At 39.5% G+C, this 27,451-nt stretch overlaps 1 protein-coding gene across 2 annotated transcripts; it reads left to right on the top strand.

The window, feature by feature from the left end:
- The first annotated feature begins 139 nt into the window (after positions 1 to 139).
- LOC117482172 (phosphoinositide 3-kinase regulatory subunit 6) lies at positions 140 to 25,910 on the top strand. 2 transcript variants are annotated; one of them, XM_034130174.1, is made up of 21 exons: positions 140 to 223; positions 9,757 to 9,841; positions 11,338 to 11,442; positions 11,985 to 12,076; positions 12,400 to 12,468; positions 13,463 to 13,595; positions 14,217 to 14,286; positions 14,440 to 14,623; positions 15,996 to 16,143; positions 17,251 to 17,337; positions 18,387 to 18,630; positions 18,954 to 19,244; positions 19,899 to 19,998; positions 21,779 to 21,901; positions 22,520 to 22,627; positions 22,783 to 22,885; positions 23,001 to 23,062; positions 23,188 to 23,278; positions 23,394 to 23,455; positions 23,556 to 23,662; positions 23,982 to 25,910. In XM_034130174.1, the coding sequence occupies exons 2-21, from the start codon at positions 9,784 to 9,786 to the stop codon at positions 24,136 to 24,138; spliced, it is 2,394 nt and encodes a 797-aa protein (XP_033986065.1). In that variant the 5' UTR covers positions 140 to 223; positions 9,757 to 9,783; the 3' UTR covers positions 24,139 to 25,910. The 2 variants fall into 2 exon arrangements, with proteins under 2 accessions (XP_033986065.1, XP_033986066.1); XM_034130175.1 differs by lacking the exon at positions 140 to 223 and adding an exon at positions 8,135 to 8,218.
- Positions 25,911 to 27,451: the final 1,541 nt, after the last annotated feature.

The following is a 27,451-nucleotide window of genomic DNA, read 5'->3' on the forward strand; positions in this document are numbered from 1 at the left end:
TATCTTTTTTTGAAACACCTGTGTTGTAAATTATGGATAAGAGCTCTGATTAGTTACCAATGCAAGCCTTGGTGGCACGCCATTGGTCGGTGCAGGAATGGGCGTGGTCTGACGGTCTCTGTCAGATAAGCTTTTGTCGCTCAGAGTAAAGTGAACAATAACGTGTCACCGACAGTAGATGATACAGTTTGTAAATGGATTTGTGTGCACAACTTAACTTCAGGTGAGTACTCCTTTACATAATCTCGGGTGTTTTACCATTTGCAGACTTTTGTTTTATATAGTTGTAAAACTGTCTACGTACTCGTATAAAAGTTTCGAATGACTCAATATTTCAACTAGGTAGTATTGCAAAGGATACAATGTGTGTTGGGCTAATGTAGGTGTACAATCACCTTCCTTTCAGCAGTTTATTAGTCGGAAATCGTTGTATATCCGCTGCTTTTCTATCATGGGTTAACCTCTATATTTTTTACATTTGTTTTGCTGTTTTGCATGACTCTTAAAGTTGTAATTATTTTTAGGCTACATTTCGCACCGGTGAGCCGCACACAATTTGCTTATCTGATTCTGCTAGTAGTAACGTTTTACCGCGTGTAGTGCCACTGAGTGCACCATGCAGATAAGATGTGGCGGATACTGTGGTTTACCGTGCAGTATATCACTGAAATATCTCAGCAAGGATTCCTATGCTGCCACATACTGTAGGTCAGCAGCTCCTTTGAAAAGTACTTTGTTTACATTCATCTTTGTTTTTTTGAATGGGCTCTTTCACATGTAAGGTGGGCTATAAGATAAACTCCACGCCGCATGGTTTATGACACAGGAAGACACAAAGACTGCAGTTTATGTTTTCCCTCCTGAGATAATAACAAGGTTTGATAGCAGTGCCTGATCTGATTGAAGCTCTGGCTCTCTGTTGTGTCTGTTGGGAGTCTAAGAGCACAGCTGTATTTCCTCCAGCTTCCTTATTTTAGATCCAAGCTTCCTGATACCACTTTGGGGGATTAGGGGATGCAGGGTGGCTCCTGTCTGTGTGTGTGTGTGTGTGCAAATTAACTTAGTATAGATCACACACACATTGAATCGTTAGTGGTTATATTGACAACATGTTGCACACAACGCTCAGTTAATAATAATAAGGTCTAATGGAGTTAAAAATCAGATTGAGCATAACAACAATTGGGTGAGGCTCTTCAGTTAGACATGAGGAAACAATGAACATAGTGGTGGGAAATATGAAGGCTATAAATGTAATGGTGTAATCCAGTATTGAACTTTGTTCTAAGGTAATAACTTGGGGAGACATTGAATATCACTGTAAAACTGTGAATAACAATCAGTTATCATAATTCAACAACACATGATCAACAGAATGACTCCGCTTCACATGGTTAAGTCTGATTTTTGTGGTAACCTTATCATTAGACATTGGATCATCTTGCCAAAATATGTTATGACTACAGATTGCAACACCACAAACATCCACTGTGAGATCATGTGGAAATACAACAACTTTTGGATAGTTTTTAGGTGAGGTGATGACTGCAACAGGTGCACCTTAAAATGCATTACCGCAAACAGAAATAATCTCAAAATAAAACCTGCCATTTATTGGTTATTGTATAATGTATACGCCTTTGTGTCACTTTGCCTGGGAGACAGGTTCAGAGTCCATCATTATTCTTCATGATTTGTTAAAATTAGATCCTTGGAGTGAACACATTGTACTACCCCATAAGACATGAGACCTTTCCATACAAAGACCCCTCAGTCCTCTACAAAATGTCACCCTCTTAGAAGTTTGGAAGGGATTCCTAAATACGTCTAAACTTTGTTTTGTTCTTAATAGATAGGTAGATCTAAAAGTTATGCTAGTGAAGTAGTCCCCCATAAGGCTGGCGATGGATCCAAAATGTCCAATTCAGCCAACAATTCAGCAAAGACAATACATCAAAATTAGTTTATAATTGTGATTTTGGAAAAACAAACTGAGCTGAGCTGTGACGAGTTGTTCATAATGCTGCAAACACAAATAACTGATAGAAAAGACTTCCTAGTAGTTCCTCCTGCTTCAGGGTAAAACAACTCAATAAACTCTGTTGTAGTCACTTTTGCCCTTTTGAGTTTCAGGACAGAGAGTCATTTAAGGCAGGGAGATCAAACATGTTGGCCACGCCTCAGCTGCGGCTTTGGCTATTTGAGCTCAGTCAGATGACCGGATTAATTCAAGCTATTACTTCAGTCACTCAACATGACACCCTATAACCTCATGCACAAACCACGAAGTGCTTACAAGACACTTTATATCAGTCTGTTTTTTGACGAATGTTGTCTTGAGCAACTTTGTAGTGCTCATCATGTCTCAAAAATCGATTAGTCAATCCTCCAGTTTCTTAATTGTGAGGTTTTGGTGCGTGTGCATCTTATTTCATAGTAGATTATGTATTTATGGCTTTGCTCTTTTGCACTTTTAAAGGAAGAAACATAAGTGTTACTTTCAGGCTTGATGAAAGTATTATTAGCCTTTATTAAAATAATCTGACATTATATAGATGAAATGACCAGTCAATTAATCAAGAATTATTCCACATACCCTTCAACAATTGAAACATTGATAAATTGCAGTTTGAGGGTTATATTTTATAACCTGTACACCCACTTGCTACTTTAGGCAGCTGTTGCCCTGAAGTGCCCTGAAACCCGGGAAACCTGAAACAACATTTGAAATAACAACCTTACCCAAAGTTATTACAAAACACTCTTAAGTTAACTCCAAAAATGCAGACAGACCGCAGATTCTCTTTAATTTGAGACGCCAACCTGTAGGGAGTATGAAAACAAACAGCAACACTTCCTGGCACAGTCATGTGTCTGTGGGCTCCTTGGAAAGCAGTCTTGATCGTGGCCAAGGCCAATTCAAGTGTGTGTTTGTGTGCGTGTGGATCTATTTGTGTTGCTCATCATGTCTATGTGACGCACTTAGTGTATCCTGTGCTTGTAGCATTTGGATCACTTTACACCCTGTGACCTTGTGTGGAAGTTTACTTCTGTTGCCTCGTTATGGCCACAGTGGCTACATGAGGTCTGCCGTGTGGTGAGACTGGCCATCTGAGGAATCCTCACATTTGTCTACGTGCTTTTTACTTTTTCTTTGGCATGTCTGGACATAATGTTTTCCTTTCCACTCATGTCAGTATAGCAGAAAAGCGAAACTGTTTGGTTAGAGAATGTGTCAAATGTTGCAGCCATGCTTCGCCCTCCCTGTGATATGATTATGTGCAAAAAGTGAGTTTCAGCTTGTTTGAGACTCACAGCATGTGGCTTGAATATTTGAACAATCTGAGATGCTTTGTATTCGATTGAACCAGTACACCACTAGCATGAATGCTTCAAAACCACAAGGGTATTCTATTCCATAACAATTTCTTGTGAACTTGTCAGCCAAAGTGACAGCTGCAGTAGAAAACAAAAAAGCCTCTACCCTTCCTTCTGTATAGCAAAAACGTGTTGTAATTCAGTAAAATAAAAGAGGGTAAATACAAATTATTCCCCGTCTGGTTATTTACAGGCCTTCTGTCCGGGGTCGCAGCTGTATCTATGGTAACAATGCCAGCTTTGTTTTTGGCGTTTTTTTTTAATCTGCAGTAAGAATTGATTTAGAAGTATTTCATGCATAAAGAATGAATGTAATCACTATTCCAAAACACTGATGAACAGTTCTGCATTAAGGGGGCGTATAAAGGATTTACTGTAAGTTCAAAGCTCAGAGAAAGCAGAAACAACTATTTTAAAACTGACTATTAAGGCCTTTTTTTAGGTCACAAAAAAGTAGATTCAGCTGTATGTAAATAGGAATTGCATGTGCACTAAATTGCATGTGTCGTGGGTATAATGTACAGTATATGTGCCAATGTGTTACAGACACAGTATCGACACATTTGGTAGTCTGTTTACATCTTCTTTATTGTTTAACAAGTTTGTTCAAAACTCCTTAAACTGACACGTGCCTAATCCAACCCACATCCCCAACTGACCCCTGTTTGGTCAGTTGACCCTGCTCCCACCATTGTGGACCCCACAGAAGGGATTTACCACACACACACACACACACACACACACACCTTCTTGGGAAACCCCCTTTGTATCCCTACTTCTTCCTATCTGCCTTCCTCCCCCCTGATGGTTTTATCACACTACTCCAGTGGCATACAGTACATCCTTACCCTGTCCATTCATGCCTTGGATTGGATATTTTTTTACAGTAGCTCACTAGCTCCTCCAATTAGAACATTTATTGAAGCTTTTTAAGACATATTTTCCTGTTTGTTGCACATTTTGGCCATTTGTGTGTGTGTACAATCTGTAGTCCCTGAGGAGGAAATAATCCCTGGTCAGTCAGGCAAGGCAGTTTTATATATATATACACACACACACACACACACACACACACACACACACACACACACACACACCCCGGTCCAAGAAGACACACCCCGGTCCAAGAAGACTTCCTCATATTGTCCGATACAGGAAATCACTTATATCCCCTGTTGCTCACACTAAATTAAAAGTTAAACAAGTTTCTTTGCAACTTTTGAAGGTCAATATGTGTGTTTTTCTGCATGTTTGTTTATCACAGCATTGCGTTTTGTAGATGGTTCTTATCAAAGGTAAAAGAAAAAACAGTCTGTTTAGAGCAGGATGACATGCTGTTTCTGCTGTTTGACTGATTTGTAGCTCAAACTCTCAGCGGAGATGTGGAGAGAAAAGGGAAGCAGCCATTCAGCTACTGTACTTCTTCCTCTCCAGATTTACAGTGTCATTTTTGTTATCTCCTTGAGAAAGAAACTAAACAAGGACACAGTACACTTCCCTATGTGGAAATTCAAGTGCTGCTGTCACACTGTACTTTAGTTTCAGGTATTGCATGCTTGCTGTTTAGGGGATACACTCTGCAGGTGCTTTCCTTGTCTTCCTCTTTGTCCAGCTCTATGCCCATCTGTGGTTAGGTTGGGGGTTTCCAATCAAGAAAACATACACCCCCACCGCAGCACCACCTTTCTCTTGCTCTACGAACGCACTTCCACACGTCGCTGTCAGGTCCTTCCTGTTTTCTGAGATATCTGCAGCGTGCCTGAACGGAAATTACTGCCCCTGTTTATTTCTGTTTGGCCACATTGTTTATGACTCCAGTTGACCACTGCGATGCATGCCGATGACTGCCCGAGTAGAGAAGGTGTAGGCGTATCAGGAACTATTTCACGTCGTTAACTGTAAAGGTTCAACGAGTGGTCTTGTGGTCTTTCTATTAGTACTTCTCTCTGTGAAAGATTTTACTGGCACTAACGTGGCAAAAGAAACGATGTGTACAAACAAAACGAAGGAAGTTTGGGATTATATATTCTATACCTGACCACTTTGATAAAATGGTGGAATATGGCTGTAAGGTTCACAGTTATGTAGTTAAGAAAGGTCAAAGGATTGACTGTGATTGGTGATATTTGGAGCTGTAAACTCACATGCACTTTCCCATGCCTGTGTTTTGATTGGACTCTTTGTTTACTTCTGTAACATACCAACATCACCATGTAACACTCACGCTTCTATTGGTTAGCGCTAGGGATGTCCCGATCACCTTTTTTTGCTCCCGATCCGATTCCGATCATTTGATTTTGACAATCTGCCGATAACGATTTTTCCCGATCCGATCTTTATGCAATGCATTAAGAGAAAAAAAAGGAGAAAAGCATTCAAGTCGTCCCTTAAACCCCACGTTCTCCACCACAGATAATGGCTGGTCATCCAACGCGATGAATTCAGCTATCTTGGCTGTTATTCTTTTGGCCTTTTCACTGTTCTGGGGCAGTTTCTCTTTCCTTTTAAAAGTCTCTGAAAGTGTTGGTTGTTTCAGTGCCGTTACCTGAGTGGCCGCTGTGTACTCGTTGTGTTGTTGTTGGTGTTTGTTTCTCAGGTGGCGTATTAGATTGGTTGTGTTGAACGTAGCTCTGTTCTTTCCACCACGCGGAGCCTCCGCCTTGCAAACATTGCATCTGGCTGTTACACTGCCTTCGCTTTCAATTTTATAATACTTCCAAACTCCTGACATTTTCTCTGTCCCGACTCCCGAGTCACCAGCTGAACGTAGCCTCTCGTTAGCTTACTGCTACTATTAGACACTGCGCCCACTCTGTTGCCAGATTTGAGAGAAATAAGCAACCAGGTCTATGAAAACAAGCCCAAAAGAAGCAACACATACATGATGTTGTGTAATTTTAAACTAAAACTAAGGCCTCAGAATGACTTGAAGACGTGAACATGGTCATTTTTGTTTTGTAACATTAATTAAAATATTTTATTAAAAAAAGAAAAAAAAAATCCCGATCCCCGATTTTTTTCGGTGTGAACAGGAAAAACCGGCGCTTTTCCAGCTCCAGCTCCGAGCAGGAGCTGGAAAAGCGCCGGTGTGAAAGGGGCATAAGGGGTTGACCAGTCACAACAGAGCCGGTCAGCTAACTAATCAGAGCAGACTGGGCTCTGGTTTCAGACAGAGGGTGAAAAGAGGTGCTGTAGCACAGGCAGTATCAGAAAAGCACCCTTTTTAAAGAATGTAAACAAAATACAAAAACAAAACCTTAAAATTAGCATAATATTTCCTCTTTAAGTGCTTTGTCTTAGTACATTAATTCCCAGTGATCTAACCTGACCACATGCACAGAGTGTTCAACTTAGTTGTGTTTGATTACTTAATGTAGTTTAAATAAACTCAAATTCCCTTTCTACTGATGTTTGTCAGTTAAATTGTGCTTGTAAGATTAGATAAAGTCTTTGTATAAGATATACACAAATAAGCATGTGAACTTTGAACAGAAGTTTATCAAAATACAGATAGTAAAAGCTTTCAACATCCAACAAAAAGCTGTTGGTGCTTTTGTGTTTTAAGAAGAACATTTTCTATGACTTTCTGCAGACTGTGGTTTGTCTAAGCTAGTTATTTGGAATAGTTGTGAATGAGATGATGCATCTATTTTTAAGATAAGTCTTTTCTTTTTTTCTCTCTCTTTCTGTCTCTCTCTCTCTGTCTAAAAATAGCGTGTTGTCTGCCCACTCATTCTGACAGAGAGGAAATGCTGCGTATGTGTCAGCTCCTACACTGCATTAATAGTTTCCGTCAGAAAGTCTAAAAGAGAGTGTAAGTTTGCATATGTGTGCAGGAAAGAGACCATACTTGCATGAGAACAATTTTGCATGCATGTGTGGGAAATGCACATTATAATTTGTGTATCCAAACTGTTCTGTTGATCAATTCCATCCAGTCTGTTTTTTAATGTATGAAAGAAGAAGAGTGATAAAAGACAGAAACACTCCTTTGACACATCATGTACACCATAGACCCCCGATATAGAGGACAGAAGATGTAAACTTATGAGAATAAAGAGAATGAAAGACAGAGAGACAAACAGTGAACACACCAGAGGCAACCGGAAACTTGTGGTCAAACGTTCAGCTGCTGAGGCAGCGCTGCTAACTCGCTGTTTCTGAAAGCACTGCTTTTCTGAGTGGGATCAAGGTTAGTGTGTGTGTGTGTGTGTGTGTGTGTGTGTGTGTGTGTGTGTGTGTGTGTGTGTGTGTGTGTGTGTGTGTGTGTGTGTGTGTGTGTGTGTGTGTGTGTGTGTGTGTGTGTGTGTGTGGTGTGTGTGTGTGTGTGTGTGTGTGTGTGTGTGTGTGTGTGTGTGTGTGTGTGTGTGTGTGTGTGTGGTGTGTGTGTGTGTGTGTGTGTGTGTGTGTGTGTGTGTGTGTGTGTGTGTGTGTGTGTGTGTGTGTGTGTGTGTGTGTGTGTGTGTGTGTGTGTGTTGTGTGTGTGTGTGTGTGTGTGTGTGTGTGTGTGTGTGTGTGTGTGTGTGTGTGTGTGTGTGTGTGTGTGTGTGTGTGTGTGTGTGTGTGTGTGTGTGTGTGTGTGTGTGTGTGTGTGTGTGTGTGTGTGTGTGTGTGTGGACACCTTTCTTCTCTCACTGTCCTCCTTCAACTCTCCTCACACGCACGCACACGCACGCACACGCACACCATCACACAAGAGGAAATGTACTCTGCAATGACTCGTTCACAGCACCTCCCTCTCTCTCTTTGTCTCCGTCACACACTTGTTAGTTTCAGTACAGACAGCGCAGTGTGTGTATGTAAAAGACCTGCAGGACTGGTCGGTCGGTGCCTGCACAGGGTAAGTTTATGTAATATTATCTCTACTTCACACCTGTTGTACTTTGACTGGTAGACCTGGTGAGAGATGGATGAGGATGGTTTCAGTTGTGTTGATGCCTTGTGTGATGCGACAGATATACATCTTGATCGTTTGATTTCGCATTATTGCTGGCTTAAATGTTAAATAATGAGTCTTAAAAAACAGCTTTCTGCCTATTTTCAAAAGATCGTGTTTGTGTCAGTGAGAATTGATATGATACGTTTCTGGTGCTTACTTTACTCTAAGGTTATGGTCAGTCTTTTGGTGTCAAAGATGTCATACAAAGATAATTTTTGGTCATTATGTTTAGAGCAAAGTAGTAGATCTTTAAAGAATTTTCCTAAATAGGACCAAAGCATTGTGTTCCTACATGGTGACAGGAATCAAATTAGCACATAGTGTAGGGCTGTGCGATTATGGCAAAAATCATAATCACGATTATTTTGGTCAATAATTGATATCACGATTATTAAATACGATTATTCATTGACTTTGAAAACATTCATTTATTGAACTTTAAAACAAATACAAATAATAATTTGAACAGTCTCTTTTTAACTGTTGATTACCCTGAACGTATCATTCAACTGAAAAACCAATACAAAAATGATACATTTGTATTAACATTTAAATAAATAATATCAAAATAATAAATACCAATAAACAAGATCAACAAATATTTTGGAGCGCACTTCCCCAAGCTACTAAACATATATAAATATGATAAATACAAATAAATTAGACCAAAATAAATTAGATCAAATATGTTGCAGTGCACTGTCACAACCTAGCAAAGCAAAATAATTGTTTTATTCAATTATGTTGTTTTCGTAATTGTGGCAGGCCAAAATCGTAATTGCGATTAAAATACGATTAATTGCACAGCCCTAACATAGTGTTTGCTGTGGTTTAAAAGCTTCATTTATGGTGTATAAATACATTTCAACTGGAACTTATCAAGTGGGTGTTCATGTTAAGGTAGATTTGACCAAATTCAACTATGAATTTAGTGTTGCGGAGGTTTCAGAGGTGACTCATAAACCTGTGTGGGACCTGAGAAAAAATTAAGAAGCTGAAGAGTAAAACAAGGTTATTTATAGGAACACTTTCTACAAGTGTTGGTGTTACTGTGAGACTGCAGCACCTTCAGTGTGAATATGTGTGTGTGTGTGTGAAGCCGCTTGTGTGGGAAAACTTGAAACACTAAACTTTAATTATTCAATCATGTAACCCTTCAGCATTGCTTACATGTTAACTGGAGGCAATATATTTCACACAGGTATACAAAAAAAGAAACATCGAGTCCCATGCAGGTACTGTAGAGATGATATTATTGTCAGCCCGCCTTTGAAGTTGAAGAGTTTTAAATAACTTCATGCAATGTATCTGTGTTATTTTACACTCTGCTGTCAGCAAGCAGACAGAAAAAAGAAAAGCAGTCCCCCACATGTAGTGTGAAGCAGACATTCCTACCCTCTGGACTGACTCTTCCTGTCCATGTCTTTTTTCTGATAAAGATGATAGACCCACAATGCACGTGAGACATGACCAACAGGGACCCCTGGGATAGCTCAAGCAGTATCCGCAGCATGGAGCCAACAGGTAACAACACAACACACACACACTTTATGCAGATGATGCTGATATGCAATGGATCTTCCTGGAATCCTCAAATTTCCTCTTGGATTCGCACTTGGTTATCTGTAGTCATTTGGTACCTTGCCTCTGACTTTTAAATGTTATTTATTCCCTATAACATACATCTCATAATTGCTCATGGTGTATGGAGCTATATCAGGGTCATAAGTTTTGATCATTCAAAAAAATACTATTTATTATTATAGTTCAAGTTTTTATCCTGAACTTTGAAAAATACAATGATGTATTCAAAATAAAAATAAGTATTTGAAATACATTTTCAGGTTGAATATTATTTTGATTCAGTTCAGCAATTCTTTTGAATAAAATATTTATTTTCATATTTTACTTTTATACATATTTTGATATTTGAATCCTTGTTTTTTTCAGTTGCAGATTTTACGTTTTCAGATTCAAACCATTTTTTTTGCAGTTTCAAATCTTGTTTTTTCAGGTTTCAATTTTTTTTTTCGCCTTCAGATATTTTTTCACTTTCAGATTTTTTTTTTTCGCTTTCAAACTTTTGGCCCGGATGTTGCTTGGGGGGCGGGGCTTACCAAAGAGTAGTTTGGCATCCTGACAGCCCTCCCTCTGTCATGTTGCCTTCATGGATGTTAGGTTGTGCGAGAAATATAACTCAACACTTTCTATACACAATACTCCCGTGATTGGTGGTAAACAAAACTGATACTGAAGTCAAAGTTCCGTTAAGCGAGTTGTTGAGCATTGTAGTTCAGAATCAGATCAGAACAGGGGCAGATCTAAAAAAATATTCATGGGGTGGCAAGAGGGTGGCAGGAGATTTTGAGGGGTGGCATTCCCTGGCAGAAGTATATGCTGATTTAATCGCAGTCATATCTATAGGCGCGTTTACACCAGAGTACTTTTCCCCGTACTTGTCTCGTTTAGTTCCGTTAGTACCCCTTATTTTGCGTTCACACCAAAAAGAGTACTTAGTGCCGGGAACTTTTACCCCCATTTTTAGTGCCTACTAGAGAGGTGGTACTATCCTGGGGAGAAAAATGTACCAATTTCTATTGGCTGGGCGAATTGCAAACCACGCCCCGTAAAACTCTGAAAAATGTTGTGAAGCCGCCATTGTATTTGCTGGCATTAGCATTATTAGCATTAGCATTAGCCCCGCGGACCAACGGAGAGAGAATAACTTATGGCAACACAAAAAAAAAAATGGGAGCGGTGGAAAGATGAGGAGGTGTCGGCGTTCTGGCGATTTACTCGGAAGGCTTCAGTAGAAGATTTGAAACTGAAAAAATAATTGTTTTGAATCTGAAAACGTAAAATCTGCAACTGAAAAAAATAAGGATAAATATTTTATTCAAAAAAATAGCTGAACTGAATAAAAATAATATTCAACCTGAACAATTATTTCAGATACTTATTTTTATTTTGAATACATCTTGAAAAACTTGAACTTTCAAACCTTTCCTCTTTTTTGCCAGCCCGCTGCTCCCCCACTGTCCCAGAGCCTGAACTGTACCGCAGCATCCAGGCTGTGTTGCCCAGGGAAACGGACAACCAGCTTTCTCCAGACTGTCTCAACAAAGGTAACAATAGATATACTGCAACAGACTGAAATAGATTCAAACGTATTAATATATGGAAGATTTTTTTTCTTAGCCCTAAAAGAGTTTGTCTTTCTTTGCTAGTGTTGGCTTGCTCATGACATGATGATTTATGACATTGTACACAATATAAATATATATCTGGGTTTTAACACAAGGTTTATAGTTATAGTTTTCAAAAAGTGGCAACAGGAAAACAGGAAAAAACGTTACCATGTAAATAATACATTTACTTTCAATGACATTATTCAATATATTTGGACATGAGGATTAGACGTAAAAAAACTGCAATCCCATCCCATAATCCTCCCTGAACAGATGTTTACTGAAAGCAGCTGTTAGTGTTAATCCCGCTGTAGAACATCTAGCTGTGCCACAGTATGTCGGTAATGTTAGTCATCGGATATATTTTTGGATTAGCATCGTAATGGAGAAAAGTGTGACACATTTAGCAAGTTTGTGTTAGTGCTGTGGAAATCTTGCATCAGTTAATGGCTTGTGTGTTTTTCTTTCTGTGTGTGTAGGCATGCTGAGATGGACACTTCATAAGAAGGTTCAAAACAATCCTGCAAACAGCTTATCTCTGGTCTGGGTGCTGATAAAAGAGCTGGAAAAGGTATTTGATCCCAGCAGTGGCACTATTGACACTTTGAAACTCCACTTTTCCAGGAATACTTATAATAAAACATTCTTTTAAACACTTACCCCTGGCTTTTAAAATATGTGACCTGATAGCTTTGGTTTACTAAAGCTTATTCATTATCGATTATTTACCTTGTAATTTTTTCAGTTTATCAACTATTGGTTGGTCTTTGAAACGTGAACACACATCCTTTTCCTTCATCAACTTATTGATTAATTGAATAATAATTGTAGTTTTATTTGCAATGGAAAGTCCTCTTGTGTCATCACCCTGACAGTGTGTGTGTTTCTCTTCAGGCTGAGAGATGGGACTCTCGCAGGTTTATCATCCCTCTGCTCCACACACTGATGTATGCCATTATTCAGGTGCGTTTTTCCTCAAACATTGTTACACTTACACTTACTGTTTCACATCATTAACATTATCTATTAAATGCTTTGCTTAATTTCCAGTTTCCACAGCTATACCTAGAAGATCGTTTCTGTAACTGTCTCCAGTCCCTTTAGTCCTTTTTTTTTTTACCGTGTAAGAGAATCTCAGAATCCACCAGTTTGTTCCCAGACTGTGTTGGATTGGTATGCCATAAAGTTACACAATGGTTTTAATACATGCAATGAAGGAAGTTTCTGCAAAAGTACCTACATGAGGAGGATGTATTTTTATTTCTGGGGAACATTTCAACAAGGAAGTGGAAACCTGAGAAGATGGCGTGTAAGCCGATCTGTATAGTTTTTCGCTGTGTTGGGCCAACATTAATATGATGATTGCTTAGTCAGATAAGATCAGCTTAAAGGTCACCTATTATGCAAAATCCACTTTTTCATGTCTTTTATACATAAACTGTGTAAAGAGATTCTGAAAGTTTCATGAAAAAAAAGATTCCTTCACTTTTTGTCCTGATCCATTTATATAAAAACCTGTCTGAAAATGAGCTGATCAGATTTTGGCCACTTGATGTCATAACAATTTTTTGGCTTGTGTAACCATTAGCCAATAACCAACCAAGGTAACACCCGCCCACCTTATCATCTGAATCTCTTCCTAGAGCACCATTGTGTTCTTTTTAACCAAATATCTCGCAGAGGGGCGTGGGGAGTGGCACCTTATTATTTGACAGAGAATCAGCACTTTTGAAACAGGGCTGAAACAGAGGGGTTTATGGGATGCTACAATGCACGATCTGTTTGGTATTTCGAGCCAAACACTTCAGAGACTTGTTTTGTATATATCTAAGACCTATAATATATTGATGAAAAACAGTATAATAGGGGACCTTTAAGGCTAACGGTAAAAGGAAAATTATGTTTTTCCAGCATTAGTTGTATCAATAGTGTGTTTGTGTGCTTGTTGATATTCCAGACAGCCTACATTCCAGATGAGCTGTACAAGCGGGTTTATGACTTCTGCAAGAGACTCCTCACCTATCCTCATCCCTACTGCACCGTAGGCCTCAGCTACACCAGGCAGATCAAAACTGAACGCTCCATTCCAGGTATTAATACACTTTAGGCTTCACATTGCAGTCTGAATTTAAAATAAGAGGTGGTTAAATTCCGTCAGGGCTTCAAAACAACCTGAATGAGGAGCTTCATCTGATAATCAGTGTCAACTTTACCATACTCAATATTAACTGCCCGTTATTCTTCAGACACTTTTTATAGCATTCTATTGTTTCTGACAAAGACCAGTCAGACAGGTCGACTAACTCAATAATTATGAATGTTTTAAACTGTTGACATTTAAATCATATCGTACTATAACAAAGATTTAAGGTCAGACCACATATGTTTTGTACAATTCTTTTTAGCTAATCGGAAGAAAAAAAACATTAAACCGAAGTTAAATTGATTGAATAGAAAGAAGACAAAAATGTAGCCAAACCTAAGATACCAGAAAGACAGCAGATGACACAGAGGCATTACAAATAGCAATTGGTCATATTAGATGAGCAGATTTCACCCTTGGCACTGTAGCAAGACCTGAAGAGGCCGTCACTTTAAGAAAAGCTACATTATGGTTATATTAACTGTCTAATTATAAAGAATGCTTCAGTCCATCCATCCATGAGGATTTACAACCACATACTGTCATTAAATACTCGTTTGATCCACAGGTCTGATGTACCAAAGGATGGTCACAGCGGAGCAGAGACTAAAGAACGAGCACTATCCCTTCCAGGATAGGTGAGCCATAAATATAATCACATGTCTCAGGGTACAATAAAAGCCTTGTGTGAGTGATGATTTACAAAGGCCTATTTTATGTTCTCGTGCTGCTGCATATAGTCAAACTTCCTTCCCTGTCTATCACTCAACATGTCATGTAAATCCCTGCAGGGTCTTCATCCTGGCTGACCCTGAAGTCTTCTCTGGTTCTTTGGGAATGGTCCTGTTGGGAGACATTGAGACTTACGGATCTGTGAACCCTTTCGATCACATGTGCAGTGTGGTCCAACACTCCATCCAGGCTGCTTTAGGAGCAGAGCAGTGCCACGGGCCAAAACTGGCTCAAGCCCTAAAGGTGAGTAGAACTGCACAGTAATGCTCAGTTGTGTTTTCTTACTTCCTTCTTATGTTGTGGTCTGTGCACTGAATGGCACTCTATTGTTGATGTCGTCACAGCTACTGTATGATGCTTTTTCCCTTTTAATGTATGAGTCTTGTTCTGCCCAGTAAGCGGGTTTGCATGGCCTTGATTTTGCTCTCTGATAAACCTTTCCTTATACTCAGAAAGATTTTGTAAATGTGATGTTTTCCGCATGCTTGCCCATTTTCTCTTGTCTAGTGGAAATCTGGCTCAGAATTCCCCATGTTTAATTGCTCACTTATTAACTCAACAATTTTCTATCAACTGTGACTTGACTATACACTGGAGCGCAGAGCAATTACAAAGTTTGCTCAGAAATGTTGCTTCGTCTATGTGCCTTACAGTGTAGTGTGTGTGCTGAGGTTTTTGAAAGTAGGCTGGTCAGAGAGCTTTACAATAACGCCTTATCTACTTCATTGGACAAAAGGCCTCTTTAGTGTTTTCCTCTGACATGAAAATGGATCTGTAGGAGACTAATTATATTGAATATCTATGGGGATCCATGTCTGAATATACTGAGTAACCAAGTGGAGTGTGCTAGCAGCAGCCTCATCCAGTTCACTGATTGGTCAGGCTTCATTCACAGAGGGTATGCGCTGACTTTACTTAATCACATGATACCGCCTCCCTCAACACTATGACTGGCAGGTGGCTGCTGTACATGTGTAAATCTGTAATACTGCGAGAAAAACAGCTTAATATCTCAGAAAAGCTATGATATAACCCTCCTCACCTCGTTAGTCATCATCAGTCTGTGAAAAATTGTGATTAAGTACAATTTCACAACATCTCTTCTTAATTTGAGCATTTTGGCCATATTTTTCCCATGACGAATGCACAATTGCATATGCTGACTGTTGCTTTTCAGAGGGAAGTGAATTGCCTCCATGTACTGTTGAGTCACATGCATAACCTCCGTGGTCAATGTAGCGCATGTTGGGAGATTTTGAGATATTGCAAGTATTTAACAACATTACTCCCTAACTGGGGAGTAGCATTAGAAGACTTGGATATCAGGCTATTTTGTTCTAATGGTCAATTTCTGCCCCTGGCTTAAAAATAGTCCCTGCCTCCTACTGTATGTACGTGTTATGTGAAACATCCTGAATGAAGGTCTGCAGTCTCTGAGCTGCGTGGTGGAAGTGTCTCCTGGCAGCGATCCTAAAGTAACACCTCAGCAGGATTCATACAAAGTCAGACACGCTTCTGACCCCTCACCGCTTTGCTATTAATACGGAGACTGAATGTGTTTATCTTCCTGTGTGCATGTGTGTTCACCCACATGTGTTTGTGTGTTTTGGGACAGGACATGGGTCAAGACGTGGAGTCGCACTTTCAGGAAGTGTTGGCGGCTCTGGAGCAGAGCGCGGAGGAGGGCAGCAGAGGGGATGGGGGGGTGCTCAGGAGCCGCCTGCAGCAGCTGTATAGCAAGATCCTCTCCGAAACAGACTCGGGTAAGTAGCTATGTGAAAAGGAAATGCAGCAAAGCTATGCAAGGCAGAGTTCCTCTGAGGCACAGCTGCTCTATCTCAGGCATAAATCGACTTATCTCTGTAGCAATAAAGGAAGCGGAACCACAAGAACCGCAGCTACATCTGGTTATAAAGCTGAGAGGCGCAGCTAGAGAGGAAACAAGGCTGTTACTTTGTCGAATTAGATTTCATTAACTGATGAAAACATACAAAATGACATAAATTAGGTAGACCAAATGTTTGCTATTCGCTTGGATTAAATTACAGCCCTAAAGGGATGATGAACGTGACATGGATAGTGTGAGAGTCCTTATATCTTCTGGGAATTGTATTCAATTTCTTGAATGGCATTCTAGGTTGCCATTCATCAGGTGTTTCAGTCTAAAAAAATACTTTTGTTCTCTGTAAAATGTCAAGACTGTGACCTTTGACACAAAAGTTATTTGCGAGCACCACTTACACATGGATCACAACAGCAGTGGCTGCGTCACATTTCCCAAGTAATTGTTGTTTGACAATTTCTCATGAATATGGGAGTCCTGAGGGATCTATCTTGCTCTTGCATGGTAGATGTGTTGATTAGGGAAACATGTCTAGGTTAATTGAAGAGGGAATTTTCTTGGGTTCACACTTTACAATAAAAAAATGTCAATGCAAGAAGGCACAGTGAATCACAGTGTTCATTGTCCTGTTCAATCCCTCTGTCAGTGATGAACATGTTGTCTGCGTTTGCAGGGCTTGATATGCCGGCTGTTGCTGAGATCAAAAGTATGACCTTGACTCTATTGTGCTGTTCCTCTACGGCCAAAACAGTCGAGTCAGTTGTCTCTATTTTTGTAATCTTCCGGATATCTATTTCCATGACATCCATATTTTCCCAGCTTTCATCAAGTCAGCAACCTATCCAATAAACCTGCTCTCCGCTCATCCCAGCTGGAAGATTTTAGGCACTAAGAGGAAGTTGTTGTGGGGCTGGGGAGATGTTTTGTTTTAAGTGTCATTGTGACAGTTTTGGTCTCTTCCTATCTCTCTTCCTCCATGTGTTTGTGTGTGTGTGTGTGTATGTGTGTGTGTGTGTGTGTATTGTAGAGCCATTGTCTAGCGGAGGACTGTGTGACTGCCCTCTTCCTAACCCAGAGATGAGCTTCCACCTGTGGACGGAGGAGCTGGATATCTGTAAGTGGCTTCGGGAACCTTGGTTGGTCTACAGGAAGTTGTTAACACCAGTCAGCTGAACTGAATGAGGCTGAACTATTTACCCAAGACTGAACTTAATGGAGTGAATCTGAGTTTTACTGAAGAACTGTATTTTTGCATGGTTTATATTAAACAGGGAAATTATGAAATAAATGAATTCAGTGTGATCTTGCAAGTGTCACCAAGTTCTTTTAAAGTCATTATTTAAAAGCTATTTATACCACTAAGAACCCTTTCACAGTGAGAGAATATCAGAGGGGAGGATTGTTCCTCTCAGTTTATCACAGCTGGACTCGCGTAATGTAACAAACCGATTTGACCAGAACAAATTTGAATTGAATCAATGGTACTGTGAAACCGACTGTGACCGAGACATCAGTACATTTAAACATTTAGTTTCTCAGTACAGGATGTCATGCAGTAAATATGTAAACCATCTTACTCAGTGAAGCAGCACACGCGATGATAGCTTTGAATTATATTTGACATTCAATTATTATAATAGGACACCTCAAGCATTAATTGCTAAGGGATCACAAGGCAGGCACTGATCCAATGTGTGAATACCAGTGAAGAGGTCATTTAATGTAACACCCAGAGCTTCCTTTCATGTGAATTAATTGTAGTTCTTTCCTAGGAGAACAGCAGTTTCTCATCAAAACGGTTATGCATGACTGAAAAGTCTTGTCAGTGATCTGGTTATGATGAGGTAACCCTCTGATCCTCATGCTGTTTCAGGGCATTGTACTTACTGTGACCTTGTTTTTACATCAATATATAAATACTTCACATCTGTGGAAACAACACAATCAGAGTCTGTTATTATGCCATTAAAAAAAACACACAAGTTCAGAAATGTGAAAATGATACATTAACGCCCTTTTTCACATTTCTCAGTCACGATAAATGGATACTTCAGAGCCTTTAACAAAAAGAAAACATGCTTTTCAAACCCATTTATCAGCTGTAAACACAGAAAGCATCGGAGACAAATATTTAAGTGATGTTCTGTGCTGTCTTTTCGACAGGGCGAGAGCTGGCCAAGTGGTTTCGATCCAGCTCCATATCGGAGCAGTTCCCCCTCACCCCGGAGCAGGAGGACTTTGAGCTCGGGGAGTCTCCCAGCGACCTGATGCCGTCAGACATGACTCGCTTCTCCATCATGTCCGATGACAGCGGCATCGAAAGAGACCTGCCCCCAAACGCTGATCCCTTCACACCTTCATCTCTGGACACTGCCAGCATGAGTTCATCATGGGAACAATGCAAGAGGTACATCTAGGACATGCTAGTTAAGATTAACGAGATGCCAAATTGTAATTTCTTGAATAATACTGAATTTTTAGTGTTTGTAAAAATGTCAAAAGCGTCCCTTGAGTTTTTCTATTTTTAGAGCTATATTTTTTATTTTCTTGAAATCATCTATGACATTTACAGGTCATTTGAAAAAAGAAGGTCATCTCCACCAAGAACTTTTATTTTGTTTTAAGTTTTTTGATAATGTTAGTGACGTTCTTCATGGGACCGGTTGCATCACTTGTTTAGTTTTCTAAGTTTTACATAATTTTATAACAATGACTTAACTCTGTCCCCAGTGAGCAAGACGCTGCGAGGCTTTTCCGGCGTGGGGGCATCAAGATGAAACCGTCAGTGAAGGACAGCATGGTGCTGATGCAGGACACCCTGGAGGAACACCCAAGCCTCGGAGGAGGAGGAGGGGGAGGTGGAGGGAGGGGAGGAAGCAAAGGGACTCTGCAGAGGCGAGCAGGAAGCAGCGTGATGCAAAACCCCTTCCCCAAGCAGCAGAGACAGTTCACTGCCAGGATAGTGGCTATGGGGGACGACAGGGTACTGGGCCGCCTGGCCAAGGCCTACTACTTCTTCAGGTGAGGGAATCATATCTCAAGAAGGTGAAGCTTCTCCTACAGCGGCTGAATATAATGCTTTCAAGTTTATATCACTCTATCTATCTCTACTATCACTCCGTACTGACATCTGCATGTCATCATCAATGTCGGTCTTTCTCATGAGCAGAACATTCAACCTAACACATGACATGAGACACGTGACATGAGAATGTATGATGATTTAAATTACAAAAATAATATTTCTTGTTTCTGTTGTCAACAATATAGAGTTAAAATAATTCCTTATAAACTGTGGATGGAAAAATATAAAAAATATGTATTCTGTTTTAAAAACGACACCTGTAAATGTAACAAGGTAATAAAATGTATTGTGGAAATGTATTTTATACTGTAGGAAGCAAGCTGCGGAACGTTCACATCTAATCTTAAATGACCCTAATTACCTTATTTATAAAGGCTGTATGAAGTCATTTTAGCACTAACAAAACAATTTGATTTGAACTGAAGGACTATAAATGAATGCCTTTACATTCATAAAATGTCAGGTTTGGGAAGCCAAACAGTACTTCTTCTATTGCTTCTGTGAAATGATGAAGTCCGAATCCTTTTTACTGCTCAGTCAAGCGTGCCACCACTCTGTGCTTCTCACGAATCTTTGGCTTGTCTTTGCAGGAAAAGGGAAGCGCGGAGGCTTTTTCTTACAATGAAAGTCAACCTTCAGTTTTACTACATCCCTGTTTGCGGACCCACAACTCCCAACTCCTCTATCAAGGTAAGGCCACTTCCTCTTGTCAACACACCATTAACCAGAGGCCTATACTACGAAGCCGGATTTTCGCTTAGCCGGCTAACTTCAGGGAAAACTCAGGCTTTCCGGTCCTACGACGCTGGTTCTCTTTTTAGCGGGCTAGATCTCCATGGTAACTTATGCTGAGCGGCTAACCTCCTCGGGAGGAGGTTAGGTTGCAGGCTAAGAGATCAACTCAGTGAAAGCACCGCCTGCTGACCAATCAGAGCTCCGTGTGCGGAGTTTAAAGCGATCAATTCATATTACAGGATAGAGGAAATACAGAAAAACTGCCGTTGCAGGAAAGACGGCCGGCGAAAATCAACTGACTGTGTGAACGTGAAAATTAATAGAATATCCCCTCCCATCTTCAGAGCAATCTGACTATTATAACATTAGCGTTAAGAAAGCTTACTTAAATATCTGCCACGACATAAGTAACCGGATCAGAGTAACATAAGTACAGTCCGCGGCACTGTGAGTGCAGACGTCGATGTGTGCCATTATCATTCATATCATATCACATCATAATGTATCATATATTTCCTTATTTGAGTCAGCTTCTTGAGCCGTATCTGGCCGTGCAACACTCACAGTGTCACATACTGTATGCAGAAGTATTATTTTAAGCAACACATTAAGTTGACGAAACACTCGAGTCAAATGTAATTAAAGTCAGATCCACTCGTGTCTTAAACGGGGCAGTGATTTCATAAAACTGTTAATGAACGTATTCAAACACTTCTTTTACCAGCAGTATTCACCTTGCAGGTGCAGCTATGTGGCTTTTATCCTGGATAAAGTGTTTAAGTCATGGATGTTTAAAGTTTAACTTCTTCATATTTGACTAATATTAAAGTTCACTTTTCATTCAGGAAGTATGACGCTGCGCTGTCAGTACGCTTGTCCATGTTTGTTATTGGTCGAATGCTCCAAATACCACCCCTTTCATGTGAACGCGCACCTAACTAGATAGGACACGGCTGGCTTGAGCGATACACTTGATAACCAGCGTCGTAGTACAGTTTAGCGAGAGCGCGTATGTTTTGGATTGGGCCAACCGGCTAACTCAAACATATCCAAGTTAGGTTGAACCAGCTTCGTAGTACAGGCCTCTGGTTTTGTGTGAAAGTCAACACAGCTCTGGAGATAACGGTAGATCTTTATCATTATGTAGAAATGCCCATTACAATGTTCTCATTGTGTGTTTATTTTTAGATAAATGTGTCGACACTGCCTTACTGTAATGCTCAGTAAACACGTGACAAGATTCTAAAACATCCAATTCACCTCATATTTCTTGTTTATTGATATTTTTAATACAATAGTAGTCATTAACCAAACTTCAATTGTATTGAAAATGGGATAGAAAGATGTGCAATATTAAATAATTGTATAATATAAAATTATATTAGAAAAATATATTTGCTTGGCTTTTTTGCTTTTAAATGTTATTGTTTTTCAGTACGGCATTATAAAATAGCCATATTTTGTGTAATTTATAATTATTTTCTTGCTTATAATCTGTTTTTAGTTGATGTCACTGAGATAACTCTAACAAAAAATTGTAGTTCGGGTGGTTTTACTCCAATAAAGACTTTCTTTTATAAGACCGGAGCTCTTTAATGAGTTTTTACGTAAAAGAATGTGTGAATAAAAATTATATTAGCTATGTTAAAATGTGCAGTAGCCAGAGAAAGACACCATTATGTCTCGTCTTGTTAACTAACTGCTGTTGAATTCACTTTCCTGTTCCTTTTTTTAGGAAAACCTTCTTCAGCCTAAGGGGGATCCCTGCACTCTTGGTTCCTACTTAAGCATGGTGGACCCGTGGTACAACTCTAACATCAAGAGTTTAGGCTGCATGATCCCCAAACTGGCTAAGATGGTACGATACACTTCTAACTCAATCTAAAGGAAAATGACTGTGTTAGATAAAGCACTTGTTTGAATGTGAGGGACTTGTGGGATTCTTGTTTCTCTTTAGTTTGAATACTTTCTCTTTCACTGTGTTGCAGCCAGTCTTGTCTGAATAGTTTACAGAGATCACATCACCGCTTCCGATTTAGTCAACGTGGCAACTGTTGATTGCATAAGTAAGAAACAGGAAGTTGCCTAAGATCTTTTGCTGCAAGGAAATTAATTATAATAAATAAACCACAGCAACAGCGCTTGAACTCTAAATCTTCTTCACACTACGCTGACGCTGTAGGCATTAGAGAGATCAAATAATCAGCATGTATTTGTAAAGAATGTGCAAAGTGACTTCTCTTTATGGGAAATATGGAAAACTTGAGATTTACATTGGAGTTTTGTTCAAATGTCACAAAAATTATAACGTTTTATTTTTCACTTTTACTTGACTAAAGGCACTTTTGTATTACCTGACAAGCAGTTGACCTTTTTGTGACTCACTATATTCACTTACCTTACTTTCACCAAGATGAGTGTGTGGTTGTGACATTATGCAGGATGGTTTATTTTATATGAATGTTGTCTCTGATAGCAACACACAAACCCAGGGAGGCCAAAAGAGCCCTTCGTGTCTGATGTCATTTCCTACTACGTTCGTACCGGCCAGCAGCCCATCTACTTCACTATCTACTATGTCAAGGTAGTGTTATTCATTTTTCTTTGTATTGTTTGTTTCGAAGGTGAAAAGTCTACTATATATATACCTTTCTACCAAAGGATGTTAATACAAATGCTATACACTATTCACATTTTTCTAAAGTATTTTGGTTTTTAAAATAGTTTGTTCTCCATTAGATCACATTCACCAACATGACAAAGGACCCTGTGGAAGACGTGTTTCTTACCCATCTAGAAATGGAGTTTCCCGAGTTCAGACAGATCTCAGCGTCAGTTAGAGGTGAATACGTGTAGATTATCTTTTCCAATGTCCGAATATCTTTGATATTTGTGCACATCTGTCTGCTTGTATCTGTACACAACCAAGTGTTACAATGTGCCTGTCTCTCAAACAGAGAAACACAAGTGGAGTGCAGGGGAAGTCTGTGGGGCTGTGGTCTCATTGAATTACAAAAAGGTACGTATTTTTCTTCACATCCATTAATTCCTTGTGAGATTACTTAGACATATCTGTTTCAGATTGTGTTGTTTATGTTTAGGATGCTTTTTGTATCAATGCAATGTGTGTGTATGTGTGTGTAGGTAACATTAAGTGGCCGAGACGTTGACAAAGGAATCTCAGTACGGACATCAGGCACTCAGATCAGTGCTATCCCCTCAAACGAAGCAGAAGGTCCAGTATTTTCACACTCATATTCCATTGGAGAATCTGTATGTTCTTATGTATATATTGTTTATTTTTTGCTGTTTTCTTATGCTCCGTATTTTGCTCTGCTTTTATCTCATAGATCTGAACTGTTTGACACTGACATTCAATGAATCTCAGACAAAATCTAAAAACAACGTGACAGTGAGTCAAAAATCTCTAGTGGATATTCATTAGAGAGACTGTTTATGTTAAAACAACTTTTTTTTGTTTTTATACAACAATATATCCTTTTAATTCTCAGGACTCCAAGATTCGGATGAGCAACGTTAAGATTCGCACTTTGGAAAGCCGATCCTTCACTGTTACACTGGATAAAGATTGTCGAAGGACCTTCAAAGATGTGCAGAGGTAAGAGAGTTATACGACACTGGATAAAGGTCTTACACAGGTTTATTGTTTTATTGGTAAGAAAAATAATCATCGATAGCTATCATTGCCTTAAAAACAATAGCAAGTTCTAAGAGATCTCTAATTAATAAAGGTCTTTGGGTAACAAGCAATGGTGAGAAGGGGAACCCTATATGTTGTATAGAATAATGTTTCTGTTTTGGGCCCCTTTGTACCACCTTGATTTCATAATTTCTCATTTAGATTATACAACCTTGGTGAATCTCAACCTGTTTTCTGTGGAACCCAAACTGATAGCTCCCTGTTATTTGTGTTGTAGCATTGAGATCTGCCCGTGTCTTGATCCTGGATACTCTGTCCAAAAAACCATGAGGTCCAAATTCAGTTTGGGAGAGGACAAAGACGCTGGACTCAGCAAATACATGTGCAAAGGACTCCCTCTTCCAATCAACACATTTGCTGGCATCCTAACCTGACATGGTGGAGTAACCCCACAGAGAAACTTTGGAAATACAACCGGAACAATACTGTGATTGATAGCAGGAATGGTTGTTTGCCTTTTTGATACGAGAGTTCCTGTCTGACACATGAAAAGGCTAAAGGAATCACCTTTGAGTCATGCTGAGCTGTTCCTGAAACCAACATGTTTCAGTCTGGGACGGGAATGTATGGAAAAGACTATAAACCATAACAGACAACACATACCATGATAGTGTCAATTCTTGCTGCTGGAATGGAATAATCAGTTCACTTTGACAGGAACACATTTGTTTTATACATGCAGCAGTGTATGATTGAACTCCTAACAGTGTTTTTTAACTGCTTTACATAGTTTTAGAAGGTCACTCAATACATGCAGATGTAAATTGCCAAAGAACAACACTGCCTGTGACACTAGAGACCAGCAGGGAAACGAGTTAGCAAAGGTATGTACCTGTATACATTAAAGGGGCAATCTGCAAAATCTGTTTCCCCAGGCAAAATTGAAGGGGTTGATTGTATCAATTACTCTACCTTATAGACACACTACCTTGTATTGCCTTGACACACACAGACACATGCATGCAGTACATGAACACACAAAAGAAAGCAGACATGCAGACCTGCCTTTAAGTGACTAACATGTGCACGTTGTTGAAAGACAACACAGTGAGAGCTGAGTCATTTAAATACCTTGTTATTCCCGTACCTGTTACATAAGGTAGTGTATAATGAAGTTTTGAATGATCGACAATAGCCTTACAGTAGGTTTATAATTTGGAAACCACACTGTGTTCAGTGCCAAAGCTAAATCCAAGTGTCACGAACTGCTGCTGAACCGAAACATATTTTGTGTTTCAATGTATCACTCGTAGACAGTGATCATGTGAAAAAATAGCCACAAAAAGTAGCTGTTAGACGCCAGACTGCCAACAAGAGTATTAGTGTACGTACAAGATGAAAAGCAAAAGTTGGGTACATTACATGTTACATGTTACTGTAGACGCTTTTATCCAAAGCGACTTACATACTCAATACTGTGGACAATCCCCACAGGAGCAATTTGGGGTGAAGTGTCTTGCCCAGGGACACAACGACATGCTGACTGCAGTGGGGTTTGAACCTGTGCAGCACACAACCCACTGTACCACACACCTCCTGGGGGGACAATTGAATATGAAACTTGGACACAAGCCTGAGGTGTGAAAAACACCTCTGAACCCCTTTTACTCACTGTGTTGTTTCTGATGATTCAATGAAGTGCTACATTGCATCTATTTGCACTGAAACTGCAATTCATTTAAAGATAATTCCTCGTAGGAGCGGAGCAACAACGGGGTAATTAAAGTTATGAACTATGCGTGTAATTATGTCATTACTTTGCACGTCATAGGTGTATGATTTTCTATTAGTCATGGAGGGAGGCTTTAAATATAAATTAACTGTTGGTCCAGTTGTTGTTTGCCGAAAAGTATGAATGACTCATTTTTATGCAAGATACCATTTCATGCAGTAAAGGTCAGAAGCCTCAGAAACTGAAGTGAAGTGTTAATGGCTGCAACATAAAATCATGTGTGTGTCGTGTCTGTGTGTCTGCTTGCCTGGCAGGGTGAAGTCATGAGTTTTAAATTCTTGATATATTTTGCACATTATTTTTCTAAAAATGTCATGTATAAAGACGATGCCATTAAAATCAAAATGCAGTTGTGTAAATAAATGATTTTGTTTTGTAAAAAAGTGTGTTTTATAATAAAAGTTGTGATTCTCATTAGCCTACTAGATGAAGTTATTATAACTTTTATTTAAAGGGGACCTATCATGCAAAATGCACTTTTGTTATGTCTGTTATACATAAATATGTGTCCCCGGTGTGTTGGGGAACTCACGCAGCGTCAGAAAATAAAACCCTCTCTCTTTTCCTCCGTACCCAAATCTCTAAAAACGGGGGTACAACGGAGCTGATCCAGATTTGCGTCCGATATGACTTAATATCGGAAATGTGGACCCACGGCACTATGAGGAAGTTGCTATCAGAAACAATGCCCGACTGTTTTAGACGTAATATGGTCGGTATTTATATTAGCATCGCTAACACTCAGAGCTAACCTGTACTGGATAGAGCACGTGTGTGAAGAAGCAGGAAATAAAAAGGAACTCACCTTGTGGTATAACCGGCAAGAGAGAAAGCCTTTGAGCTCCATACTGTTTCAGAAATAATCCTTGATAATCCATGATATGGCGTTTCATCACGGCAGTATTTAGTTTAGACAGTAGCTGCCGGGTCCCGCATGAGCTCAGCCCCCTCCTTTTTTCTTTTTTTTATCAATTTTTTTTTTTTTAAGCTTTATACACAAAATCAGCACTTTTGAAACAGGAAGTGAAATAGAGGGATATGAGGCATTGCTAGAATCATGGATGTATAATAAGAACTGGATACAGCGTGGGAGGCGGGGCCTCGTTCATTTCTATGAGAGTTGCTCATTGGCGCATGAAGACAAAATGGCCCAACTTTTGAGAGAGCGAAACGTCACGAAAGTATTCATATAATCATATAATCCGTTCTTATTGTGCATCCATGGGTAAAGGTAAAACTCATGTAGTACTAAACACGTCACATGAACGTGCCGGGCGGCGCAGTCCCGTGGGTTGGATCCGCGTTCATAACGCAGAGGAAAATAACTCTCAGAATAGCGTTATTAGCACATTTTACAACTTGAGGAACGAATGTTTTTAATAAGGGCTATACAAATGTTGATACTGGGTAGTTTATTTAGTTTAAAAAAAATTATCCAACGTTTTACAGATGTCTCTTTCCCAATGTTAGTCAAAGAGAAAACATCTTTCCAGGCCCAGCGACTGATACGGAAGTGTAGTACCGCCGTTTGGCCACAACGAATATTTTCCTCAGAGTCCGGCACACTTCCTGGGGGCATGGCTAGAATGGGTGATCTGTTTGGTATTTTGAGCAAAACACTTCATAGACATGTTTTTTATATATTTTTATATATAGTGCAGAAATGGTACTCAAGTAAACGTACAGAAGTATTATTATCAAATTATACTTTAAATACAATAGGTCAAAGTGCTCAATATGCAGAAGAGTCCATTTCAGAATAATAATGGTCTTTTTGGATAATAGATATTGATGCACTCGTGACTTTAATGTTACATCTCGTAAAGGATGAGTTTTTTTCTGTGTGTGATGCTGGTAAATGTTATGAAGGGTTCAATATATTTCTCACAACTTTAAGTTATACAAGATACTTGTTAATTATATTTGGAATAAGTGATCTAAATCTACAAAGTACT

The sequence above is a fragment of the Trematomus bernacchii genome, unplaced genomic scaffold (genome assembly GCF_902827165.1).
Source record: "Trematomus bernacchii unplaced genomic scaffold, fTreBer1.1, whole genome shotgun sequence".
Taxonomy (NCBI): Eukaryota; Metazoa; Chordata; class Actinopteri; order Perciformes; family Nototheniidae; genus Trematomus; species Trematomus bernacchii.

Excerpts from the sequence above, each read along its gene's own strand:
- LOC117482172 (XM_034130174.1), top strand. The coding sequence starts at position 9,784 with ATGACCAACAGGGACCCCTGGGATAGCTCAAGCAGTATCCGCAGCATG. Across the intron at positions 16,144-17,250 it reads CCTCTCCGAAACAGACTCGG|AGCCATTGTCTAGCGGAGGA; the intron begins GTAAGTAGCTAT and ends TGTGTATTGTAG. Across the intron at positions 23,663-23,981 it reads ACCTTCAAAGATGTGCAGAG|CATTGAGATCTGCCCGTGTC; the intron begins GTAAGAGAGTTA and ends TTTGTGTTGTAG.